The sequence below is a fragment of the Haliaeetus leucocephalus genome, unplaced genomic scaffold, assembly GCF_000737465.1.
Source record: "Haliaeetus leucocephalus isolate CR32 unplaced genomic scaffold, Haliaeetus_leucocephalus-4.0 Scaffold932, whole genome shotgun sequence".
In the NCBI taxonomy this organism is placed as follows: Eukaryota; Metazoa; Chordata; class Aves; order Accipitriformes; family Accipitridae; genus Haliaeetus; species Haliaeetus leucocephalus.
This window is the reverse complement of record NW_010973368.1, coordinates 12,677,381-12,702,219: the sequence shown is the minus strand read 5'-3', so window position 1 is coordinate 12,702,219 and position 24,839 is coordinate 12,677,381. Positions and strand designations below refer to the sequence as shown.

Sequence of the window (24,839 nt, the reverse complement as noted above, 5' to 3'; positions counted from 1 at the left end):
TCTCGCCTTTTAGCACATTCCTCTCTTACAGTATGTTCCACAAGCATTACTGTTTTCACAGGCATAGAACTGCCACAAATCTTACTTAAGTAAATCAGACTTGCAGGGAAATACAATCTTAAAAATATTATGAATTTGTTGTTAGCATAAGTGGGAGAATATTATTACCTCATGTCTGATAGTCTCTTTTGGTAAAGCTTCTATTACAGCAAGAAGAGTTTCTAGCCATGCATTGCTGACACCTGTTAGAAAGAAATGGCTTATATCTTACGTTGTACATATATCGAGTATAGCAAAACACACATCAGTTTTACAAAATTAGTTCTCACTTTTTACAAGCACCTCTTCAAGGAGCTATGTATCTAAAAGCCACTAAATTAACATTCAAGACTTCAAACTAAGAAGTAGGATAGGTGAGAAGCAAATTCTGTCCCCATTTCTTTTACCTTTTCAATTCCTGTAGAAAAATAATAAAGATGCTGTTTGTTTTGGAAAGATAATTTCCCTCATTTAGAAGCATATTCTTTTCTTATGCCCACTGAAACTTTCTAGTTTTACAAGAGGCCATTTTTTTATTTCTTTGTATCCTAAAAATAGTGTCAAAGAAGTTAAGAAAAACTACTCATCGCAGAAGAAACGTCAACCATCCTCCCTCCATTTTCTCAGCTACTAAATTCTGGTACTTCAGTAGAAGCTTGTACTCAGTAACAACTTTGGGATTTAGTCCTTCAGACAAAGTGGTTTTGTCTGCTACATGCATGCTACAGCATGCAAAAATCTTTTCATTCATGCAAGTCTAGATACAAAGCCACAGTGATTGCACTCACTGCTTTACACAGTACTGTACAGTCACTAAGGAAACAAAACATACAGAAGTAATCAGTCATCAGTATAGTTGCACAGCCCTGACCTGCATCTCTGTGTTCCAGGTTCTGGAGAATGATGTGTAGGAAGGAGTGGGAGTACGTATGAATGGACACTGACTCCTCTTGCAGAACAGTCAAAAATGAAACAGCAGCTGTTAACTGCATTTCCACTCCTGCAACATGCAGCACCTCCTGTATAATTACAAATTATATCAATTCAGAGCATGAGGCTGAAATGTACTGAAAGAACACTCAAATTTTTACATTCACTTTTAAGAGTGAATGTGCAACAAACTGGGTAAACTACAAAATTGGCTATAAAATTATTTTCACTTAATAGCAATTACTTGGAGATATTAAAATCTCTTATATTATAGCATGAACCTTTTAAGAAAAAGTTAATTATAACATTTTTTGTGACTTTCAGTTTCATCAATGCATATGTGTGGATTTTTCTCCTTTACAAAATGAGAGGTAAAAACAGACCAGCCAATAATTGCACTTCTGCGGTTCATGCACATGAATTAAAAAGAAGTATTTCATTCATCCAGTGAGAGATATTAAAATAACAGAAGGCAATTTAAATTTCATCCCTTGCCAACTGACACAGTGCACAAATGAAAATGCATATATATATATACAGTCTTAAGAATAAAGCAAGATGTATTTATCTAGGTAACTCAGCGTTTACTAGTCCCTAGCTTTAAGATATAAGAATATAAATAATTAGGCTGTCTTTAAAAGCATCAATTCAAAAGTTAAAGATAATAGGGGAATGAAATATACTAATTTTTTTTAATGAAACAAAAAGGCAATTTAAATTTCACATTTATGCACATGCCAAATAGCTTGCAGGATGCAATCTATGACATAGCATTCATTCTATGTACATAGCTATCAGCTAGGTGAACTTTCCATTTGTTTACCTCACTAAGGGTATCTCTCTATCTCATGAGAAAATAAAGTGCATTATTGTCCTATTAAAGCATTAAACTCATTTTACAAGCGATTCCAAACTCAGTAAGAGTTTAAAGCCTATTTAACACTTCATATATGTGGTTTGTTTCTTTTTTTAAAGCGCTTGAGATGAACAGTGTTTTCTCAGATCATATACCAAAAATCAACAATAAGCTGATATTTTAATTTTTTAAAAATATCAGCCTAGACCAGATTAAGAAAATATCTATTAAGCACCTAAATATTATATAGCAGAGGAATTTTGCTAGGAAAATACAGTTTGCAGAGGACATCTGAGAAATTATTTAGTAGTCTTCCCTTACTTCAAAGTAGAACAAGAAGTTTTCATTACACAAATGTCAACCAGTTTGTGTGTGCAAATGCATAAATTTTACTTTATCTGATTTCAAAGAGAACCATTACTTATCTCTCAACAGCTGTCTCAGTTTACAGCCATGTATATTTGTAAAAGCATTCTTGCTCCCCCAAATGAAAAAAACAAACAGCACTGCGCAGTATACCAAAGTGTGATAAAATACTTGCATTCAATAGCCATGGAAACGTCCCTCTTGTTATCTCCACAGCCTGCCTCTGTCCTTGTTCCTCCATTATTATTACAACAGCCACAGCCAAGAATAAGGACACCTACCAATTTTTGTGTTTCTGGGATCAGAATACCTGTGGATACTGTTCTGGGATTCTGGCTTACACTTGTTCAGAAAATCATCCCTAAAATAATCAAAAGAACTATCTACACCCTCTAGATGCTAAGTCACCACTGTAGACCAGAAAATAATGGAGCCAAATTCAATTTTATGTACGTATTCACTTTGTACGCAATGCAAACAGGGTTACTTACCATCAAATAAAGTTCCCAAATAGTCTCTTCCACAGATCCACACAACTCTGGATAATCATGTGTGAGAACACGTTCTCTGGATGTGCCTCCTCATGGACCTCAGGAGACACTGAAATGTAAATTTCTAGATTGCTTACACACCTGCTGGCATCGATGTTTGCACTCAGAACTGTGCAGTTCCACATATGAAAATGTATGCGTCTCCTCATTCCAATTTCACTAAACTCAAGTTGAGTGATTTAAATTTACTTAATATAAACTTATTTATTTAGAAAGTAATGTATTTTTTTATACATGGATCCTCCACAGATTCTTACTCTGGAGGAAGAAAGCTTTTCCTGTCTATCTTGTTCAGACAAGCGTATTTAATGGAATTTAAGGGTATTAGCATGCTCTTGAACTATCCTCATGTCTACAAGTTAAACTCAGGCATCAAAACTTTCAAAATTTAGAAAGCCTGGCTTATTCTATTAATTGGAAAACAGAAAATTCTCCTCCAGTTTAATGCACTTTATGTCCTGCAGCAACAGAATTCTCTTGAAAGAATGCTGCAAGCAGAAACATTGTTTTAGTAACTGCATTGATATAACAGAAATCTCATTTAGGACTAGAAAGACACAGAAATAATGGAGACTACAGAAGCTCAGATACAATGATGATAGACCTTAAAATCAATGTTAGGTATAAGACAGGGTGAAAATCAACCCACCTCTTAAACTATAAAGTCAACTAGGGAAAAAAAAGAGCTTTCAAGGGGAGACTGATATATTAGGAAAATAAGTAACTGTGAAAATGAGTTTGGAACTAATCAGACAGCACCGAGTAAAGCTTGATGTATACACTTCAAGAAGAGTAGCCACATTTTTCTGCAATCACAGCATTTGGAAAAATGTCAGCTAGACACCTGCAATCTTCCTCCACTGCTTACGGTGGCAGTGCCGAAGGATGGAAAACAAGGAAAATACTACTAACATCATTTAAAAGGAACCATTTGGTGCACAAGAAATGCTGAGAAGAATGTCTAAGCTTTCACTAAATCTGCATTTCAATGACTTCCAAGGTTCATGAGGAGGTCCATGCAGAAATCCGGAGAGCGGGGATCTCTATGCAACAGAACCCATACAAGGATGACACTTCATTTTAACCGTAGAATATTGAAAAATATTTCATAATGTCATTCCTATGTTAACATCTAAATGATATACAATGTATTTGTTTTATTAGCATAACCAAAATACTGACACCCAATTTAATCATTACTTAGATCTGGCATATTTATTGACATATTGTATGCTTGATTTTGCTCACTTCAGACCTAAAACATGTATGTTAAATATATAAATGGTCTTTGATACAATTTTAATTTAATTAGGTTTTAAGGAATCATAAGTAATTTGCATATAACAATTTCTATATTTATTTATAAAAGTAACCAGTTTTATCAATTTCTCACAAGTGAAATAAAAATTTGTAATGTATCCAGCCAGAACATTCCTTGCATTTATTTCTTCCTCTATCTCTTTTATCCTCAGCTCTAATAAAAACAGTATTTATTTTTGCTTTGGATTTCTGCAAGTATGCTAAATAAGTACACTGGTTTACCTACCCAGTTATGTGGTGACAATACTTTCAGATAAATAGCACCATGAAATTACTACGCAACTCATTTTTCATGTGCAAATTTGAATTCACAAATTATTTTTCCAAATCTACAGAAGCAAAAGTAGTGCAGTAATTTAAGTCAGTTTATTTCCCTGCAATGCCAGACTACATTTGCAAGACTCTAATCTCAGTGGAGTTCAATTATGCCTTTATAGACTACAACAGTTTCCATTTAATGGTCAGGACTATTCCTCCAGTAAAAACAAGGATAAGAAAAAAAGAATAGGTCAAGTGGTTAATGATGCCTGTCGTGGTTTAACCCCAACCAGCAACTAAGCAACACGCAGCCGCTCACTCACTCCCCCCCACCCAGTGGGATGGGGGAGAGAATTGGGAAAAAGAAGTAAAACTCATGGGTTGAGATAAAAATGGTTTAATAGAACAGAAGAGAACTAATAAGGATAATGATAACACTAATAAAATGACAACAGTAATAATAAAAGGATTGAAATATACAAGTGATGCACAATGCAATTGCTCGCCACCTGCTGACCGATGCCCAGTTAGTCCCCGAGCAGTGATCCTGCCACCCCCACTCCCCCCAGTTTATATACTGGGGATGTCATCACATGGTATGGAATACCCCTTTGGCCAGTTTGGGTCAGCTGTCCTGGCTGTGTCCCCTCCCAACTTCTCGTGCCCCTCCAGCCTTCTTGCTGGCTGGGCATGAGAAGCTGAAAAATCCTTCACTTAGTCTAAACACTACTTGGCAACAACTGAAAACATCAGTGTGTTATCAACATTCTTCGCCTACTGAACTCAAACCATAGCACCGAACTAGCTACTAGGAAGACAGTTAACTCTATCCCAGACGAAACCAGGACAATGCCAAATACTGTTCTGCAGTGAACATGGGTACAACGGAACTGTTCTTCTATTACAGATCAAATAAATACTAGATAACAGAGCACCATTGAAGAACCTGCTTTATAAGAGTATAGACACAGAAAGAAATTTAATTCATATACATTCCAGAAAGTTTCAATTTATAAAGCTTAAACGAGAAAGAAACTCTTAGATTTAGACTGACCTCATTAAAATTTCACTCTTCTACCTCTGCCTTGAGCCCATTAACTTACGTTTCATTTAATTTATCATCTAGGAAGACATTCAGTTTGGATTTAAGTGACACTGCAAGATGAAAAACACACTACGTTTCTTGGTTATTTGCTCAAAGATTGATCAGATTTATTATTAGAACTGTCTACTTAATTTCTAGTATTTCTGTCTTCAGTTCCTAGCTCTTCTTTCTTCATACACTGTTTTCAGTTGAATGTCCTTTATTATTATGCAGGAAGATACTTTTACAAAGTAATTAAGTACTGCCTGATCTATATACACTGAGCTCCAACTCCCACTACACAAATATTTTCCAGGCCCTTGGCCCCGATCATGCTCATGATCATCCTTTTAATTTTTTTTCTCCATCTCCATATAAAAAGCTTAAGCCTAGAATCAGAAACTCTATTCCCATATTAGACCTTTTATTAAAGACAGAGAGGCAAAGACTACCATTTCTCCACATCCTGACAAATAAGGGTGAATAAACCACAGTGTTTCTTATTACTCCTTCATTTCAGGAAGAACACTACTCTCAAAGCAGAAACACAAGAGACAAAAATGGATTCAGCCTGTTAAACAGAAAATAATTTAAAAAAAATAAAGCAAAACTTTTCTTGAAGCCAATTGGTTGTTTTAGAAAAGAATAGATTACAGGTGTCAGAATAACATGTGGTAGTAACTGCAGAAACTTGGTGAAAATTTAAGGGTTTTCAATTAGTTTGCAACTTCAGATCACTCTTTTTCTCAAAACATTTTTTTATACAAATATATATATTTAAACAAAATGCCTATTGACCTGCATCTTATAGCACAAAACATGATAACTAGAAGTACTTCAATGTTTTCTAAACAATCAGTCAATCTATACTAGTCCTCAGTTCGGAGGACAGCTATTTCCTGGCCTTTTGTGGAATTTAAATAATCAGACAAAAGTTGGAACAGCTCTTAAGAAATAGGAGTCTCCTGGGATCACAGAATTTTCAGAAGATAATATTAAGTTGAAAGGTGATGTCTGATATTCACAGAATCACAGAATGGTTGAGGTTGGAATGGTCCTCTGGAGGTCATTTTGTCCAATCCCCCTGCTCAAGCAGGGCCACCTACAGCCAGAACATGTCCAGACAGCTTTTGAATACCTCCAAGGAGCAAGACAACAACCTCTATGGGCAACCTGTGCCAGTGCTCAGTCACCCTTACAGTGAAAAAGTGTTTCCTGATGTTCAGAGGGAACCTCCTGTGTTTCAGTTTGTGCCCACTGCCTCTGGTCCTGTCACTGGGTACCACTGAAAAGTGCCTGGCTCCATCCTCTTTCCATCTTCCCTTCAGGTATCTATATATGTTGATAAGATCCTCTCTAAGCCTCCTCTCCTGCAGATTGAACACTCAGCCCTCTCAGCCTTTCCTCTTCATGGCCCTTCATTGTACTCTCTTCAGTATGTCCATGTCTCATACTGGGGAGCCCAGAAGGGGACACAGCGCTCCAGGTCTAGTAGAGTATAAGGTGGAGTAGAGGGGAAGGATCACCTTCCTCGAACTGCTGGCAATGTTTTGTCTAATGCAGCCCAGGATGCTTTGCGGCAGGGCCACAGTGCTGGCTCACGTTCGACTTGGTGTCCACCAGGACCTCCACGTCCTTTTCTGCAAAACTGCTCTTCAGCTGGGTGGCCCCCAGCTTATATCGGTGCATGAAATATTACTGAGTACATCTACCGCATGGAACCTAAGACTCCTCTGCAGTAGGACTTGCATTTAAATATCCTACAGAAGAATATTTGCTAAGTAATCATGTTGAGGACTACATACATATTGGTTCCTCATCTTTCAGTCAATCAATTCATAACAAATGAGCAGAATATAACTCATCACATTAGTTTTTCACAAATACTGAATTGTCCCTTGAGCAGCCTCTTTCTTGAGATTAGGAGACAGAGGGACGATTCAGTTTAAGACCAATTCCACAGGCATAAGAAATACAACAAGTAGTTTTTAATAACATGATATTTTTTACGGAATTCTTTTATTAATGTCATGTTGAGGTAGCTGCCTTAAAAGTTAAAAAAAAGAAGCTGAGAGATATATATCCACACAGCTTTTCAATAAAAGAAGCAATTCATTTCTTCAAAATTTTACTAAAGAAAACAATTAAATATAAATGAGAATTTACCAGAACAAACAAGTATCATTTTTGCATGGACCCACTTTGCTATTTAGTAATCATCTCCTCAGCAGATAGAAAACTGTAAAACATAAGCATGTGACTCAGCCATCTCACCTTTGTTACTAACATAATTGTATACTTTCTTACACCTAGCAATGAGAATCTAATACAGATACAGCAAGAAAATTCACAGCAGCTACTACAGAAGACTTTTTTCTTCTCACCCCTAAAGTGCTCAAGATAGAGAGGACAATGTAGCCACAGAGATTCTTAACATAACTCAAACTTTCAATTCAATGTATTTTAGATCATCAAACTCATATTTAGCTTGAGTCAGTAACTAGTTAAACTCTTTCTGAAGCAAGTGATCTAAATACTCTTCTTAAGCATTAGTTGTTTACAACAAGAAAATAACATTCCTGTTGGCAAACTGTGTTAAAAAGGGAAAGAATTTTAAATTATATGGAGAAAAAAACCCTTAAATTCTACAAAGTGTCCTGCTAAAATCATAACTGAATCACACTACTGAAAATATCAAACATATCTCTAAAAATGTATGGGGAAACTGAATCTTTCCATAAAATTATGAACACAACTCAATGCTTTGAAAATAAAATTTCTACAAGAAACCCTTGTGATTTTTACCTCTCTCACCATAGAGAGCGCATACATTCAAACAGCTACTACAGCCAAACAGCTACTAACAAACACAATGTTCCTTTAGCTGACAATTTGTATAAATCAGAACCAGGTTTATATCAAAGTGATCGATTGCCTGAGACCAGGCCAGAGATGGTTCTAAATCAAAACTTTGATTTAATCAGATAAAAACTGTTAATGGTATCAGTAGAAGACTGACAATACACTGATCCGATGAAAAAAACCCTCAGAAATTTGCTGTTACCAAAATAACCTTTCAGATATTTTGATAGCCAAAACCAACGTATTTTTCCACTCAGGTGGTAGCCTTTAAAATCACTGAAAACCACTCAAACAGGCAGGCTAACATAATCAGTCCTAATTTCTGTTGTAGCCTTAAATAGAGTTATTAGAGTTTTTTGGAGTTATTTAGCTTTAGAGTTATTAGGCTTTGCACTTGCATTTGTGATGCAGTTGTTCTTATTTGGCTGAAGCTGCTCCTTAAACCACACCTTAAATGAACTTTTTAATTTCTTCTAGGCAAGCGGTCATAGGGGCAGAGTGGAAATACAGGGATATTTATCTTCCTTAAAGTCATACAATCATAGAATGGTTTGGGTTGGAAGGGACCTTTAAAGGTTGTCTAGTCCAACCCCCCTGCAATGAGCAGGGACATCTTCAACTAGATCAGGTTGCTCAGAGCTCCATCCAACCTGACCTTGAATGTTTCCAGGGATGAGGCATCTACAACCTCTCTGGGCAACCTGTGCCAGTGTCTCACACCCTCATCGTAAAAAATGTATTCCTTATATCTAGTCTAAATCTACTCTCTTTTAGTTTAAACCCATCACCCCTTGTCTTACCGCTACAGGCCCTACTAAAAAGCCTGTCCCCATCTTTCTTATAAGCACCCTTTAAGTACTGAAAGGCCACAATAAGGTCTCCCTGAAGCCTTCTCTTCTCGAGGTTAAACAACACAAATATCCTTTATACAAACATACCTGTATATAAAATTACTGTATAACATTATAGGGCCAGCATGCATCTACCACAGTTAGCAGTGGCTTACTAAAAATACGGAGGGCAGCATGTGAAACTTTGGACAGCTAAAAGCAAAGTATACTTTTCTGGATAGCAGCATGAAAATCTTAATGTTTGGATGGAAGAGACTGAGAACATTAAAATGAACCATCATGATTGGCTGGTCCTCAAAAAGACTTCTTAAAAAGTTGTCAAAGCACTGGTAAATCTTTAGAATACATAAATAGTATTAATTCTGCTTTCTTCTCCTGTTGTAACATTTTTCAAAAAATATAATACCTGCAATACTTCATAAATTCAGTGAATTAATGTGGAAGATCTACTGGACATACCGCTTCTAGAGAGTGAGTTTGCAATAAAACCGTGATTTTTTTGCCTTTGTTAAAATACTTACACTGTCAGAAAAATGTACATTCAAACCTCATTACACACAACTTACTCTGATTTTTGGTAAAACCCGACGAAGTGTTTCTGCAGGATTCTGTCGCATCAGGGCTGGAAGATTTGCCACCACACTCGTTCCTTGGATATCCTGGCCAGAACTTACAAAAATATATACGTACAATGCATTACTCTCTACAATGGTTATAAGCTCACAGCTTTCATTTAAAAAAAAAACAAAAAAAACCAAACCCACACTACCCAGGTCATTCATTTAATAAGTCAAGAGAGGCATTACTTTTTTTATATAATATGTAGCAGAAAACAACATTAAAAAATATCAACCATAAAAGCTGTTATGCATCATTTCTAATATGGAATGTTCTCATTTTTAGTATAGCTTTGGAAAAAAAATAGAAAATTTTTGAAACATCTTTTCACACTGGATGATCAAGGCAGTGGTTTTGTGGAAGCTTTTAAATTATAACAATACAAGTGATAAAACATAGGAAAGGGACATAGAAGATATAAATGAAAACTACACTCAACGTACAAAATTTTAACAGAAGTCTACCATTTTTTCCTTTTTGTGGGGAAAAGTCAGACTATAATCAGATGTATATTGACAAACATGATTAAAGAAGGATGCAAAAACTTGGTTAGATTACAGATCTTGTACCTTTCTGCTCATCCTGTCTCTCTCAATGGTATCCCACAATTGAAAAAGGGAAAAAAAAAAAAAAAAAAAAAAGGCAGGATGGGCGGGAAATGGTAGCCAGCAATGAAGAAAAGGCATGAGATGAAACAAAAACTACCCAAGTGGATAAACTTCTAGAACAGAATCAGAAACAGAAAGGGTCTGGATGCCAAAATTAAGAATAAAACTAAATACCAACACATCCTTTTTCCTGTTTAAATGCATAAAATCCATTTTGTTAAACAAATTCAGATCTGTTCCAACAGCTAGGCAGCTCATTTTTAAATAAGCACGCAAAGTCCTACTGCACACATGGAAGCATTCTTCTTAGTGTGACATTACAATTAAATGTACAATATGATTACACACATAATTTTAAAAGAAATTCATAGTAAAACTACTTTTAAATACTTCCATATACCACTCCCCATCCCATCATCATTCCAAGTTTTCTTAGTGAGACATATGAGCTCAGGAAGGGGACTAGGTACATAAATTGCTCACAGGACAGCAGATTTGCACAACCACCTTCCAGTTTTGTTCTGCCTCTGAAGTATATTGGGGAATTCACAGTTAAGATGCAAAGCCTTTCTGCACCATTTAGAGCTGAAAATATCTTTACACATTCCATTAACGCTCTACATCACCCTCAACATTCGTGTCTTTCAGAAAATCAAGTGAAACCATAGGTAGAGTCAACCAGGCCAATTTAGATCTATTTTGTTAAATGCATACAATGTGCTTTTAAAAATGAGGATATGTTTGTATAATAAGCAAGAGGCAAAAGTAAAAGCTTTGTTTAAAATCAACAGAAATACTGCAATTACTGTAATATCGTACTGCAAAGATTTTTTCTTTGCACTCAATAATCTCCCACTGAAAATATTCAACAATTAGGTATCACCAACATTAACTTAATTGTGTTTAGCAAACTGCAATTTCAGTGTATTTCACTATCCTCACAAAGATGATTTTCCATGTTAGAAGGCAGTACGTTCTGGAAGATTAAGTACAGGCTGTAAGGCAGGAATTCAGGAATTCAAATCCTCTTTGCAAGGTGAAGAGTCACACGCACCCCAGTTCACTTCTGTCTTAGGTTTCCATTCTGCAGACAGGTGCAATTACCTAACTCACCAACTACAAACTATCACTCTGTATAAGGGTCTTACACATGGGAAAACCTCTGCCCCAGCAAAACCTTCCCCTTCCAGAAAGAGTAAGTCTTGCTATGGCAGATATGTCTCATTTTTTTTGTACAGAATAACACAAAGTACCTGTAAGTTGAAAGTATGTGTCTAAAGCATATATGATGGAATTAACCTAATCTTAGATTGCGTGCGTCTGCCTCTAAGATAGTTTCCCTTTAAAAGCAATGGAGATAAATAGGACTCAATAAGAGCAATTTATCTCAGCCTAAATAGATGAGATGGACATTGCCCCTGAAGTGCCTGTTTCCCTCTACCGCCTATGAAGGCAGACACAAAGACCAGCTCTCCGGCATGTACCTGCATTGTAAATAAGCGATGGCTCCTGCCCACAGAAACACATTACAAGCCTTAGTCCTACAGGCATTCATGTTTATGCTTAACTTCACCATTGCAAGTCGACCCATTGATTTCTCACATAGTAATGTATTAGAATTATAGAATCATAGAATATCTCAAGTTGGAAGAGACCCATAAAGATGGTCGAGTCCAACTCCCTACTCCTTGCAGGACTACCTAAAACTAAACCGTATGACTAAGAGTGTCATCCAGATGCTCCTTGAACACTGACAGGCTTGGTGCCGTGACCACTTCCCTGGGGAGCCTGTTCCAGTGACCGACCACCCTCTCAGTGAAGAATCTTCTCCTAATGTCTAATCTGAACTTGAATTAACATCTTTAGAAATGCTTGTGTGATTATAGCACCTAATATAACTAATTTGGGGCAAAATAAAACATTCCTACTTCCCTGAGTTCCAGAGCAATCAAGAAGGATCCATCACAAATTCAGTCATGGCAGTAACTGTTCTAAACAGGTGCTACACACCATGAATGCCAAGAACCAGTATTTTTGGTTTTTTTTTAATGGTCATAGTTTAACTCCAGCCAGCAACTAAGCACCACGCAGCCACTCACTCACTTCCCCCCATCCAGTGGGATGGAGGAGAGAATCGGAAGGAAAAAGTAAAACTCACAGGTTGAGATAAGAACAGTTTAATAGAACAGAAAGAAATAAAATAATAATGATAACAATAATAATAATAAATGACAATTAAAAAAATGACAATAATAATAAAAGGATTGGAATATACAAAACAAGTGATGCACAATGCAATTGCTCACCACTCGCTGACCAATGCTCAGTTAGTTCCCAAGCAGCAATCCCGTCAGACCAACTCCCTCCAGTTTGTACAGTAGATGTGACATCTATTGGTATGGAATACCCCTTTGGCCACTTTGGGTCAGCTGTCCTGGCTGTGTCCCCTCCCAACTTCTCGTGCCCCTCCAGCCTTCTTGCTGGCTGGGCATGAGAAGCTGAAAAATCCTTCACTTAGTCTAAACACCACTTAGCAACAACTGAAAACATCAGCATGTTATCAACATTCTTCTCATACTGAATCCAAAACATAACACTATACCAGCTACTAGAAAGAAAATTAACTCTATCCCAGCTGAAACCAGGACAACCACATACACCTTAAATATTAGAAAGATAAGAACCCAAATAGAAGAGTATCATAAATTCTACAATGAGTAACAAGTGAGCAGAAACCTGTGAACACTGTACTGAGGTTATCACACATTGCTGTCATCAGGGCTGCAACATTCTGACCTGCTGAGCAAAATCTGGGAATCATTCTCAGAGTGGAGACTTTACCTTTACTGTGTCTATACATTTACAACAATAAAGAGCAAACAGAAATACAGCTGGGGAGGGAGCTCAACACAGAAGTAAAAAAAATACACTGAAATTCACAATATCAGAGTGTAATAACAAAAATATTAATTAAAAAAAACTCAACAGGCTAAAAACAAGACAAATTTAAGATACATAATTTCAAGGTCAAGAGGAAGAGGCTTGACAGAGGACAAAAACAATCACCATTTCCTGTATTTTTTGAATATGGGTTATCTTTTTCTCTTGGTATATACCTTACTTCAGGAATACAGAAAATTACTAAACCAATAATAATTTTTTTTAAATACAGTGTGTATTCCAACTGAGAAAATGTATCAGTATTTTTGTAGTTTTTTAATACTCTGTTAAGACTATTATTGATGTAAAATTAAGCTGATGTGATTTTCCTAAAAAGTATTAGGAGGCAATTTTCTGGCTGGTTACCATATAAAACTCTCTGTAAACACAAGAATGCTGACAAGTTTTAACAGGGCAAAGCTACACCAAAGCCCTTTTTAATGCCATTCAAAACCAGCAAGAATGGATGAGAGTACAGATTTTCAGACTGATTTTAATACTAGCATCCCTGCAATCTTATTTGGTAAACATGCATGAGCTCTCTCAATAAAAACATCTCCCAGTAACATCTAAACTCAGTGAAAGGACAGTATTCTCTCAACTACTGAAAATTGACTTAGATCAGTTATTAATCCTTAATTTATTGACAGCTTGCAATATTTTTGCATTATTCAAAACCATTTTATTATCTAATTTGAAGCCATGAATATTAAAACCTTTCATGTTTATGCCAGATTTCTCCAAGTATGACATACTAACTCCAACAAAGTTTTAAAGCAGAACTGAGAAATCTAGAGCTCCCAAAGTGGAAAAGGGTCACAGGATGGATAAGGCCCACAACTTCTTACAATACAACTTGCAAGGAAAAGATGCGTACCTTTGTATTATCCAGCAATAATGCAAAAGGTCAAGGTAACTTGGAGAAGCTATTTAATTGAAAATTTTATTCATTTTGTATCAGGATGGAAGAAATCCTAACTGCTAAAAAATGCAACCAAAATGCAACCTTTATCCATCAGAAATTTAAAGAAAAGGGGAGCGTTTCCCTTTAAACCAGAAATGCTTAGTATCTGGCTTGCTGCCAATTAAGAATGTGAAGCAGGAGGCATTTCAACACCTACACAGCCTGTAATTTTCCAACTGTGGAAGATTCTTCTTCTATTTCTACCAAAGGCACTGCACCATACATTTTCTTTAAATCTTAAAGACTTCAGGATTATAGTGAATTATTGCTAAATGCTCAGATTTAGACATTTTTGTACTAATAAATATATTAAAATAAATGCTGAATCTTCTCTTCAGAGTCACAGTAAGCCTAATGCAATCAAGGTGCTATTCCTTTATTAATAGTGCTAACTATAGAAGATCTCAACAGAGCCCTATACTTAGAAGCAATTTAGCTCAACCTCTTTTGTGCTAGCAAAATCCACATAGATAATATAATTTAAATATGAAACTTCAGGAGTCATCTTTTGAGTTCATGCTACAGGAGATCCCAATGACTTTACAATGCTGGGAGTCCTCAACCAGGAGGGAAGCTCTCATGCCTGAACACTTCTGTCCTAATACTTACTGCCTCTACTGCCAGCCAGCAGTACCAGAGCTGGTACTTCTCAAGCACAAGCGTAGCACTAAGCCTCTCCCTCCAGCCCCTGCATTTGGTTTTCCTTGTTTTTATTACCCTCACTAAATGAAGTCTACGTTATATTTGGGACTGCCTTGAGACTGGAGCAAATCCTCCCAGAAACCATTTACAAACATACAAAGGACAAAAAAGTGACTGGGAGTAGTCAGCCTGGATTTGTGAAAGGGAAATCATGCCTGACCAACCAGCTTGACAGCCTCCTACAACGAGATGACTGGCTTGGATGGTGGAAGTTGTTTAAACTTATTTTAGCAAGGCTTTTGACATCATCTCCCATAGATAAACTGACGAAGTACAAGCTCGATAAATAGAAAGTGATGCGGACTGAAAACTGGCTGAACTATCAAGCTTAAAGGGTTGTGATCAGTGGCGAGGCAGCCAGCTGGAAACCAGCCATGAGTGGTTTACCTCAGGAATCTACGCCGGGGGCAATACTGTTTAACATTTTCATTAACGACCTGGATGATGGGACAGAGCGCAACCTCAGCTAGTATGCAGATGACACAAAACCAAGAGGAGGGGTTGACAGACCAGATGGTTGCGCTGCCTCGACAAGCTAGAGAAACAAACCAACAGGGATCTTACGAAGTTCAACTGCGGGAAATGCAAGTCCTGCAGCTGTGGAGGAATAACCCTGTGCACCAGTACAGGCTGGGGGCCAGCCAACTGCAAAGCAGCTTGGCAGGAAAAGGACCTGGAGGTCCCAGTGGACACCAAGCTGACCAGGAGCCAGCAATGTGTCCTTGTGGCAAAGGCGGCTGACAGCATCCTGGGCTGCAATAGGAAAAGCATCACCAGCAGCTCAAGGGAGGCAATGATTCTCTATTCAGCACAAGAAACTCCTAGACAGACAGCAGCGAGTCCATCAAAGGGTCACTAAAATTATTAAGGGATTAGAGCATCTAACATTTGAGCAGAAGCTTAGACAACAGGGATTTTTAGTCTTGAGAAGAGAAGGCTTGGGGACCTTATTCAGTATGTATAAAATATGATGTGAGGCAGTAGGGAAGACAGAGGCAGATTCTTCCCAGTGGTGCCCAGTGACAGGACAAGAGGCAACGGGGACAAATTCAATACACAGGCAATTCCACTTAAACCTTAAAAAAAGTTCTTCTATTCCAGAGTGCTCAAATATTGGAATGAGTTGCCCAGACAGGTGGTAGAGCCTCCATCCTTAGGATTCAAAATCCTGAGTTCAGAACAAGACCCTGAATATACTGCTCTAATTGACACTGGTTTGAGCAGAGAGGTGGACTAGATGATTTCCTGAGGTCCCTTCCCACCACAACTATACTATGATTCTATGATTTTATGCAGGGTAAGGTGTTTCCAGGTTTGCAAACTTTCAGCAAACTCAGGGCAGACAATATGATTTCTTCTATTTAAAATAACCAACTACTTAAAATCGATGCTTAAAAATTTGAGTTTAATTTTTAAAACATTTTTTAAAACAGATTCTGCAAAATAAGAACAAAAAAGTTTAAAAAGTCCCTGGGTACTCAATTAGGAACACTTGTATCGGGAAAGGGAATGAAGGACTACAGCTCCTTCTACAGCATGAAGAAAGAAGATTAGTCACTGAATGTTCCCCAGGAGAATATTACCACAAAGGAGTTTGAAAAAGAGAAGATAGATTTACTTATCACTCTCTCTCCTTCATTCGCACTAGCCTGCAAAGCACGATGACAGGAGCAGAATACAGCATTGTAAAGAAGACTGAGGTACAATGTTTACCCAAGCTCTAACTAAAGCACTGTGTTTATGAACCGACTTTACCACTGTGGCTAACTGTATCAGTTCAGCAAAAATTATTTGCTAATAGCCACAGCTGAATCAACCACTGAAGTCCATGCTTTGTGTAACTTTATTTTACAAACCTAGAAGTTTTGATGGATGGCTGCAGGGGATTACAGTGTTAACTCAACACCCCATAAGTGACATTATTTTCAGTGCAAGATTCCAAAATGTTCTGTGTTGGTCTAAATCTTCATTTGTTGAACACAGAAGTAAAAATTTACCAACTCAATGAGTGAGGGATTAGAATAACGTGATAAAAAATGAATAAAGTATTCAATAACTAATTAGGTATTAGGAAAAAGAAATTCACAGAGAACATTGTCAAACATTGAAAAAGGGTGCCTGCAGGTTGGGGGATCCTTGGAGACACTCAAAACTTATCTGGACTATGTCTTGAGCAACCTGATCTAACACCAAATTACACTAGACTTGGAAGTTGGCCCTGCTTTGAAAAGGGCATTGGACCAAATGACCTCCAGAGGTCCCCAACCACCTAAACTATTCTGTGACTGCAATTTGTAAATCCTAAACTTAATTTCCTATTTGAATAAAAGCTCAGTATCTGACCGGATTTAGCCTATTCAGAGTGATTCAATACCAACTGTCCTTCCAGGATTTCTGTTCTCCTGTACGATATACTGGTTGCCAAGACAAACTAGAAATCCAGATAAGTATTTCTGTCAATAACATAAAAGGGCTTGGTGCATACAACTTCCTTAGAGAATCTTCTCTACTTTTATTGTGAAGATTTTTATATAGCAATCTTTCCTATGCGGATGGGTAGACACTGACTTAAAATTTATTAAACTGCTTTCTACGGACTACTCTTGCTAAGTAAAGACTAATACTTTTACAAGTGTTATTTTTTAATTTTGTCTTTGATTGTAGAATTTCAGGGGTTTGGTAACAAAAAGGGGAAAAAATCTAGAATGTAGAAAAATGTCTTGAAATCACAAATATTGCTGAGAGATTTTAACACTAATTTTAACTTAATTTCAAGGTGAATACTCCCTTGATAAAATACAATCTGGTATTTTCTGTAAAAGTACAGTCCTTTCTTAACACCGGTATAAAGCAGTTATTTTACTTTTACTTATGTTATGTATGCTTACATTTTAAGTATACATCTGTAAATGTAAATTATATAACAGGAGTGTCTGAACATCTATTTGACATATGTTGTAATAAGCATATTATAAACAGACCCAGTCCCATGGAAGGATCTGTCATTTCATTAAAATAGCTTCCTTTAAGAGCCTCAGCTGAACAAAGACTGAGAAGCATGAGCTGCACAAATATTAACACAGTCTTGAAACTATATATTAAAAGGGAGATTTTATAGACCATAAGTGCTGTACAAAATTGTACATTATCCTCTACTATGTTGCAAATGACAAATAAAAGTATCTGGAATCAAAGTGATGTTTTATCTGATAATTTGCCCTAGGATTTGAAACTGCAAAGATACACAGGATATTTGGGATATATTTTTAAAACCAGATATCTAATGTATCAAACTGCTTACATTTCTGGCATTGTACAGTAACTGCTAAAAGAAGAGGCTTCCTTCTCAAAAAAAGCTAGTACAAGAATTTAAAAAACATTACTCATTTAGACACACACATATACAAAATTACAGATCTATGCATCATATTAACTATTTTATATATTATAATCAATCTTATGTATTAAAATACAATACTGGGTCTCCTAAGCTGCATGATGCACTTTCTTCACTGTCAGAACACCTTTTGAAGACCACAGTTAGCTAGGCACCATATGTAACAACCTCAAAACTAATTTAAATTGTCCTAGATGCCAATGGCCTTTTTCTGTATGTATTAATACACTATAACATTTATGTATGTAAGCCTTCATATATACAAATTTCGTGATAATATCTGAGATTCTAGAATAGGGATGTAAACCAGACTGCACTAAGTCCAAGGCTGTGATGGGGCCAAAGAAGCATTAACCAGCTTTGTCCTTTAACCCTTCCCTCCCTCCGTTACCCGTCTAGCCAGAGCAAATAAAGAGAAGAAACTTTTCAGGCTTCTAAAATTTTGCTGAAAATAAGATAGAATAAAATGAATCTGAAAAAGTAACACCTGGTTAACATCTATTTTCAAGATGTCAGAAGTCCCGATAATATCACAGTATGAACATCTCCTTGCAACTGACACTGTAACCCTTTTCTATTAAAATCTCATTTGCAAAACTACTTTTTCATCCTGATCTTCTACTTCAGGTATGTTTGATCGTAGTCATTTTACAGCACATCTGAACAGAATCTACATGATCTATATATTAAAAAAAGAAGAAATTAATCTGATCTTAGTACATATCTGAGCACACACCACTACACATGAAACTCCTAGTGCAATTAAAGTAAGAACAGAAAACCCAGATTCAGCTGCACAGTAGTTTTGTATTCATAGTAACTTTGTTTACCAGGATCAGTTTGGTCAACTGAAGTTTCTTATTTCTGTTTGCTTGCTGAATAACTGTCAAAGAGAGAATGGATTTATAATTTATACAAATACTCCCTTCTGTGCCTGAGCCAAAACAAATGTACTATAATGATACAATAACTTCATTCTTCCTAATATCATCAGTTTCTGTGAGTTTAAACACTAATTGCTATGAGGAAACATTAAGCTTTTCTCACTTGAATTTAAAGAAAAGTTTCAAGAATATAAAAAGTGCCTCAAAGGAACACATTTTTCCTCTCAAATATCACCCTAGTATCAACATTACTATCTCCTAGAAGATAAGTGTTTCCTCTTCCTTAGGTGACTTATAACACATATTGCATTTTGCATGGTCTCTGGGTAGAATTAATCTTGGTGGTTTTTATTTTGAGTCTAAATTTGAAAAGTAAAACCAGTCTTTTCACTCCAAGATCAAGATAATGCCATTTCCAATTCCTAGGTGATATAACAAAAACAAGCTAGTAGCTGATATTATTTTTCCCTCCACCCAGTCCTCATTCACTGACTCAACTTATAATTTTCATTTTCAACAAGATTTGTCATTTCACAGCATGCATTATGTGATATAAGAAGTCTTCTGAAAAAGTACAAGGCCTGTAATTTTTCTACACAGAAAGTGAGAAAAAGAAAAATCACAGATGCTAACCAAATTCTAGAAGGGTAAATTACTTCTGCTGACCTAAATTTATCTTATAGTCTAATTTAGACACAGGATCTCTTTTCATTCTCCAGTCTTATTTGTTGCATCAGTATATTTTATCCACAGAGTTAGCTATTTGTGGCATCAAAGAGATGAACACTTCAAATGATCTAAGAACTACTAAAATCTACTTATAGTCTTCTTCAACTCATGGGTCTTATAAGTGTGGGGCATTATACACAATAGATCCAAAACTCCCACTTCATTACTTACCTGTGTTTCTTTCTATCATGCATTCTCATCCTTCCTGACCATAACATATTCCATCTTGCATCAGTTCATGGGGTTTTTTTTGTTTTTTTCACAGCAACACCAACTAATACTTGTGGAAGTTGATGAGAATCTTCTCAGAAATATTTAAAGGTTCTTGATCCAGAAAGCAGTATCTGTACACTTCAACACTTCAACCTCTCCTTTAGAAGATGGACTTGCAGGTCTAAAAAAAATTGCCTATTTTTTCAAGATACATTGACTAGTCTAACGGAAGATATCGCTTACCTTCACATCATCCTGTGTTATGAGACTCTTCAATCATTTATTCAAAACCTAACAACGCTATACTAATTCCATTAGGAAGTCCACTGCCTACCATTAGGAAAAGCACATCAAAGGTTAGGAATACAACTGTTACTGGTCTATATGTCTCTATCTGCATTGCTTCATAAAAAAGCCTTTTCTGTATAAGCAAGAGTTTGTTTTATATTGAAGACCATGGCAAAAGCCTGAAATAACAATAACCTTCTAAAGATTTAAAAGTACAAGCAGGACTTCTGAGCCATCTTCCAAAAAATTCACACTTTTTAGAATAGACATATAAGATCCAGAACAATAAAATCTAAGTTGCTGCATCAACCACTATAACATAGACAAATGGTATATAAAACATACTTTGTACACGAGTTGACAACCCATTTTCAAAATCACACAGACTGGATCAAAAGAAAATGCAAATGTAAAAGACCAGGAGAGATGTTGTAAAGAACACTGAGTACAGAATGAATGAAAGTACAGTGTATGAGTATAATGAATGAAAAGCCACAAGGAAGAGAAAAATAAAAAAGAAGAGTAAAGAGATTGAATCCAAGGGTTTGAAGCCATTGCTCACAGCATTTTCCCTCATACGCAAGAGAAATATATCTATAGAGATATTGTAAGTAGATGGATACGTGTTGAGCCTACAAGAAAGCCAGAGACGGACTTTTTATAAGGGCACATAGTGACAGGACAAGGGGTAATGGCTTTAAACTGAAAGAGGGTGGATTTAGATTAGATGTCAGGAGGAAGTTCTTCACTGTGAGGGTGGTGAGGCACTGGAACAAGTTGCCCAGAGAAGCTGTGGATGCCCCATTCCTGGCAGTGTTCAAGGCCAGGATGGATGGGGCTTTGAGCAACCTGGTCTAATGGAAGGTGTCCCTGCCCACGGCAGGGGGGGTGGAACTAGATGATCTTTAAGGTCCCTTCTGACCCAAACCATTCTATGATTCTATGATATATAATAACATAAGCTGAGCTCTTGTTTCAATTTGAAAAATATGGGAGTAAAATTGGGCACTGAAAAATACATCTGAAATTTTAGAAACTCTTTTGAAGCTTTAGCTGTAGAAGCAGTTCTTTTTTCCCAACCAAGGAAATTTGACTGTGACCTCAGAAGGACTTCAAACAGTTAACACTAAATTTCTACCAAATTATCGTTGTCATACTCAAAGGGCCTGGTGACTCAAAAGAAAAAAATAATTAGAAAACAAACACAAAACTGTGAACTTACTCCTTATATAAGCTAGCTTTTAGACAGCTCAGAAGTGGAAAGCCTTGCTTGTTCACCTTCTGTTCATTATTCAAATATTTTCAAGTAGTATCGGACATCTACTTCAGACTGAAGCAGTTACATGCATCAGCAATACAACGTCAAACAGCTAACTCCAGTGTTGCATTCTCACCCATCAGAAGCAACCATAGATCAAAGGCAGCTTTCTGAGGTAAACATGCAAATAACTAAAAATTACTTCAATTCCAAGCTGCTGCTGATTCACATTCTGTCAAACAAAAAGTGCTTTACTTGATTCATGTTCACTTTGGAAAGTAGGATGAAATTCAGCTACTTAATTAAAATGAAGAAAGAGTCAGAGCTATGTCTCAGAAATATATGAGATCTGTTCCATTGATGACATACAGCTTGGAGTGGACAGATAATCAAACTGGATAATACAATTAACATAACAAACAAATGGAAGTGATGACACAAGTCTTGCAAATTTCCAGTTCTCTGGCAGAATAATTTCAAACAGTAGATAAAAATGAGTATTATATATACAGATAATTCATCTGTATTTACATTCCTGTTAAAATCATGATGAGCACACCACCAGAATCCTCCTGCATACCCAACTAGGTTTAGGTAATTATAATCCCAATAACGTTCCCTACCTTCAAAATCACTACAATGATCTTAAACAGCCTTTTGTTAAGACTATTTTTTCCTCACATACTCATATTTTGAATTATTTCTAACGGTACAATTATCCCAAAAAGAGTTTGACATTTTGCAATGGAAAGAATAAATAAAGCATTTACCAGTAATTCCACCCACATTTACTAAAATTAGTTCAGAATCATCTCTGGAAGAAGAGAGTACCTCTTTCCTTCGAATGCGTGTCAAATATGCTCAACTGCATAGATCCTTCACAGCATACCAGCGTTATCCACCAGAATATCTGGCTTATCTATTTACTATGTTAGTATCAAGCAAAAGTAACATGGAAAAAGAAAAATTGCAGTAAAAGGCAACTATTGATACAATACCGTTTGCACACAGCTTCCCCACCCCAGTTTGTTTGTTACTGAAAATGAACAAAATTAACTGACCACTAAAAAGTGTGAGACACTAAATTTTTAGTCTAAACTCATTGTACAATATTAACACAATTTGCATGAATAATAATTTTATATAGGTATCCGATATGGCATCCATGCAAATGGATATCTACAGGTAGAATTTACCTTAAAAACAGCATACAGTGCTTAGAATATCAATGTTATTTCAGTGCATCGAGAACTCCAGACTTTTTTTTACAAGTATCACAGGTCCAACATAGTCTTTACAGATGTCACATAAACCATCTCCACTGGTATTCAGTGTGTAGTCTCCTGAAGATAACAAGCTTAAGGCAAACCCTCAGTCATAGGGATGATGGCAAAGAAAGGGAAAATAAGACGTATGCACTTACAAGGGAAGGAATAGCATTTGGGAAAAAATAAAAACAGACTTCTGCATGTTAAGACTCAAAAAGGGAGAGCAACAGAATAAAAAAATACCTAGTTCTTGCATCCTTCACCAAAAAGCAGGTAAAGTGAGTCATGAACACCTCAAATGACCTAACAAGTACTAAAATCTACTTAGATTCTTCTTCAGTTCACGGGTCTTATAGATGTGGGCATTATACACAATAGGTCCAAAAGCTGCCACTTTGCAATTATTCATTTAAAAAAAAAAAAATCATCCTCTTCACTTCATAAGGAAGTAAGATGAGGCACTGGAAAAGAAAGTACTCAAAGCCTTCAGAATTGGCAATAAATAAGATACAAAGATCTGAACATTAATTTTATTGATCTATCTACTCTCTAACACATCACTTTCAAACAGGTGGGACAGTTTAGGTGATCAAAGCATAAGTGTATTTATCTGCCCTTAAGAGTTGATTTTTCCATACCATATGCACCTAATCATTTATTACAAACTCATGGTGCAAGTATTTTCTTTGTGTGTAATACAACAGGCATGCAATGTTCAAAAGAAGTTACAAGTAACTGTCAAAATACACCTACAGTTGGCCTTACATGGTGATAAGAATAAGAGGAAATAGACATACTCTTGGGCTAAAACCTGTACTAAAGAAGCAGGTTAATTTTAAGTAGTCATCATTCTTTTCTCCATTGATTTAGTGGTTAGCACTTGATGCAGTTGTAAAAAGCAAAAATAAAAATAAATCTTGCCCTGAAGACTATACCCTAAATAACTTCTAGCTCCCAAAGTGGCAGAGAAATAGGTATACTAATCCTGAGCTTTTAAATGAAATTACATAAAGGAGATTAACTGTTTATAACAGAAGAATTTTGGTGCAAGCAGCAATGAAGCAGTGACTCATGTTTTGCTATTTAATATGGACATAAATCCTCCTCCTCAAAAAGCTCAGTTACAATTTCAGCAGTGAAAATGGCATCTTTTCTGTTTCTCCCTTTAAAGCCAGCATTTTTATCTCCAGGCCTGCACAACAATGTAAGTACTATTACCATGTAAATATGTATATTAAAGCAGATGCCCTTCACATTTCTCTTTTACATACATTTATTGTCTGAGACAATACAATCAATTCATATTTGCAACATAGTTAGCAAAACATAGTTAGCATTTTTAAAGCATTTTCTTACTGTCCCTAGTCTAGCCTTCTCAATATACTCTTGGTAACAGAAGTTACCAAGCAATTTCACTGGGAGGGGTGAGGGAAGAAAAAAAGAAAGGAGGGGGGGAAAAAAAAAAAACCAAACAACAAAAAAGAAAGTCTATACTACTTTGGAAAGTCAGACCACAAGCTGGTCAGCTGCGCTTCTCAGGCAGCACAGGCAAACAGTAAATCATCACATTGTGCAGACATAACCCCTTGCAAGCAAAATGTATTGGTATTACTGAGTGCAACAACACTTCTCCTACTGTGCAGCTCTGTTTATATCAGTTATCAATGATTCCACCCAGCTTGAATCCAACTTTCTTGTTCTTCTCCAACTGGTAAAGACAAATGTGTTGGAGTTACACAGGCAGCTTTGAACAACTTCTATTTATCTTAACATAAACTGATGGCTCCCGTGTTTAGTGTTGCTCTTTGTTGCTCAACAATAGTCATCGGGGGGGGGGGGGGGGGGAGGAAAGT

At 36.4% G+C, this 24,839-nt stretch overlaps 1 protein-coding gene across 1 annotated transcript in view; it reads right to left on the bottom strand.

Annotated features, from left to right (window-relative positions):
* PPP4R4 (protein phosphatase 4, regulatory subunit 4) overlaps positions 1-24,839 on the bottom strand; it is a 70,666-nt gene that overhangs the window by 35,210 nt on the left and 10,617 nt on the right. The window contains exons 3-5 of the mRNA XM_010583881.1: positions 9,684-9,786; positions 911-1,058; positions 169-242 (exon numbers count right to left, since the gene is read on the bottom strand). Of these exons, the coding sequence (XP_010582183.1) occupies positions 169-242; positions 911-1,058; positions 9,684-9,786 (325 nt within the window). The remainder of the gene's footprint in view (positions 1-168; positions 243-910; positions 1,059-9,683; positions 9,787-24,839) is intronic.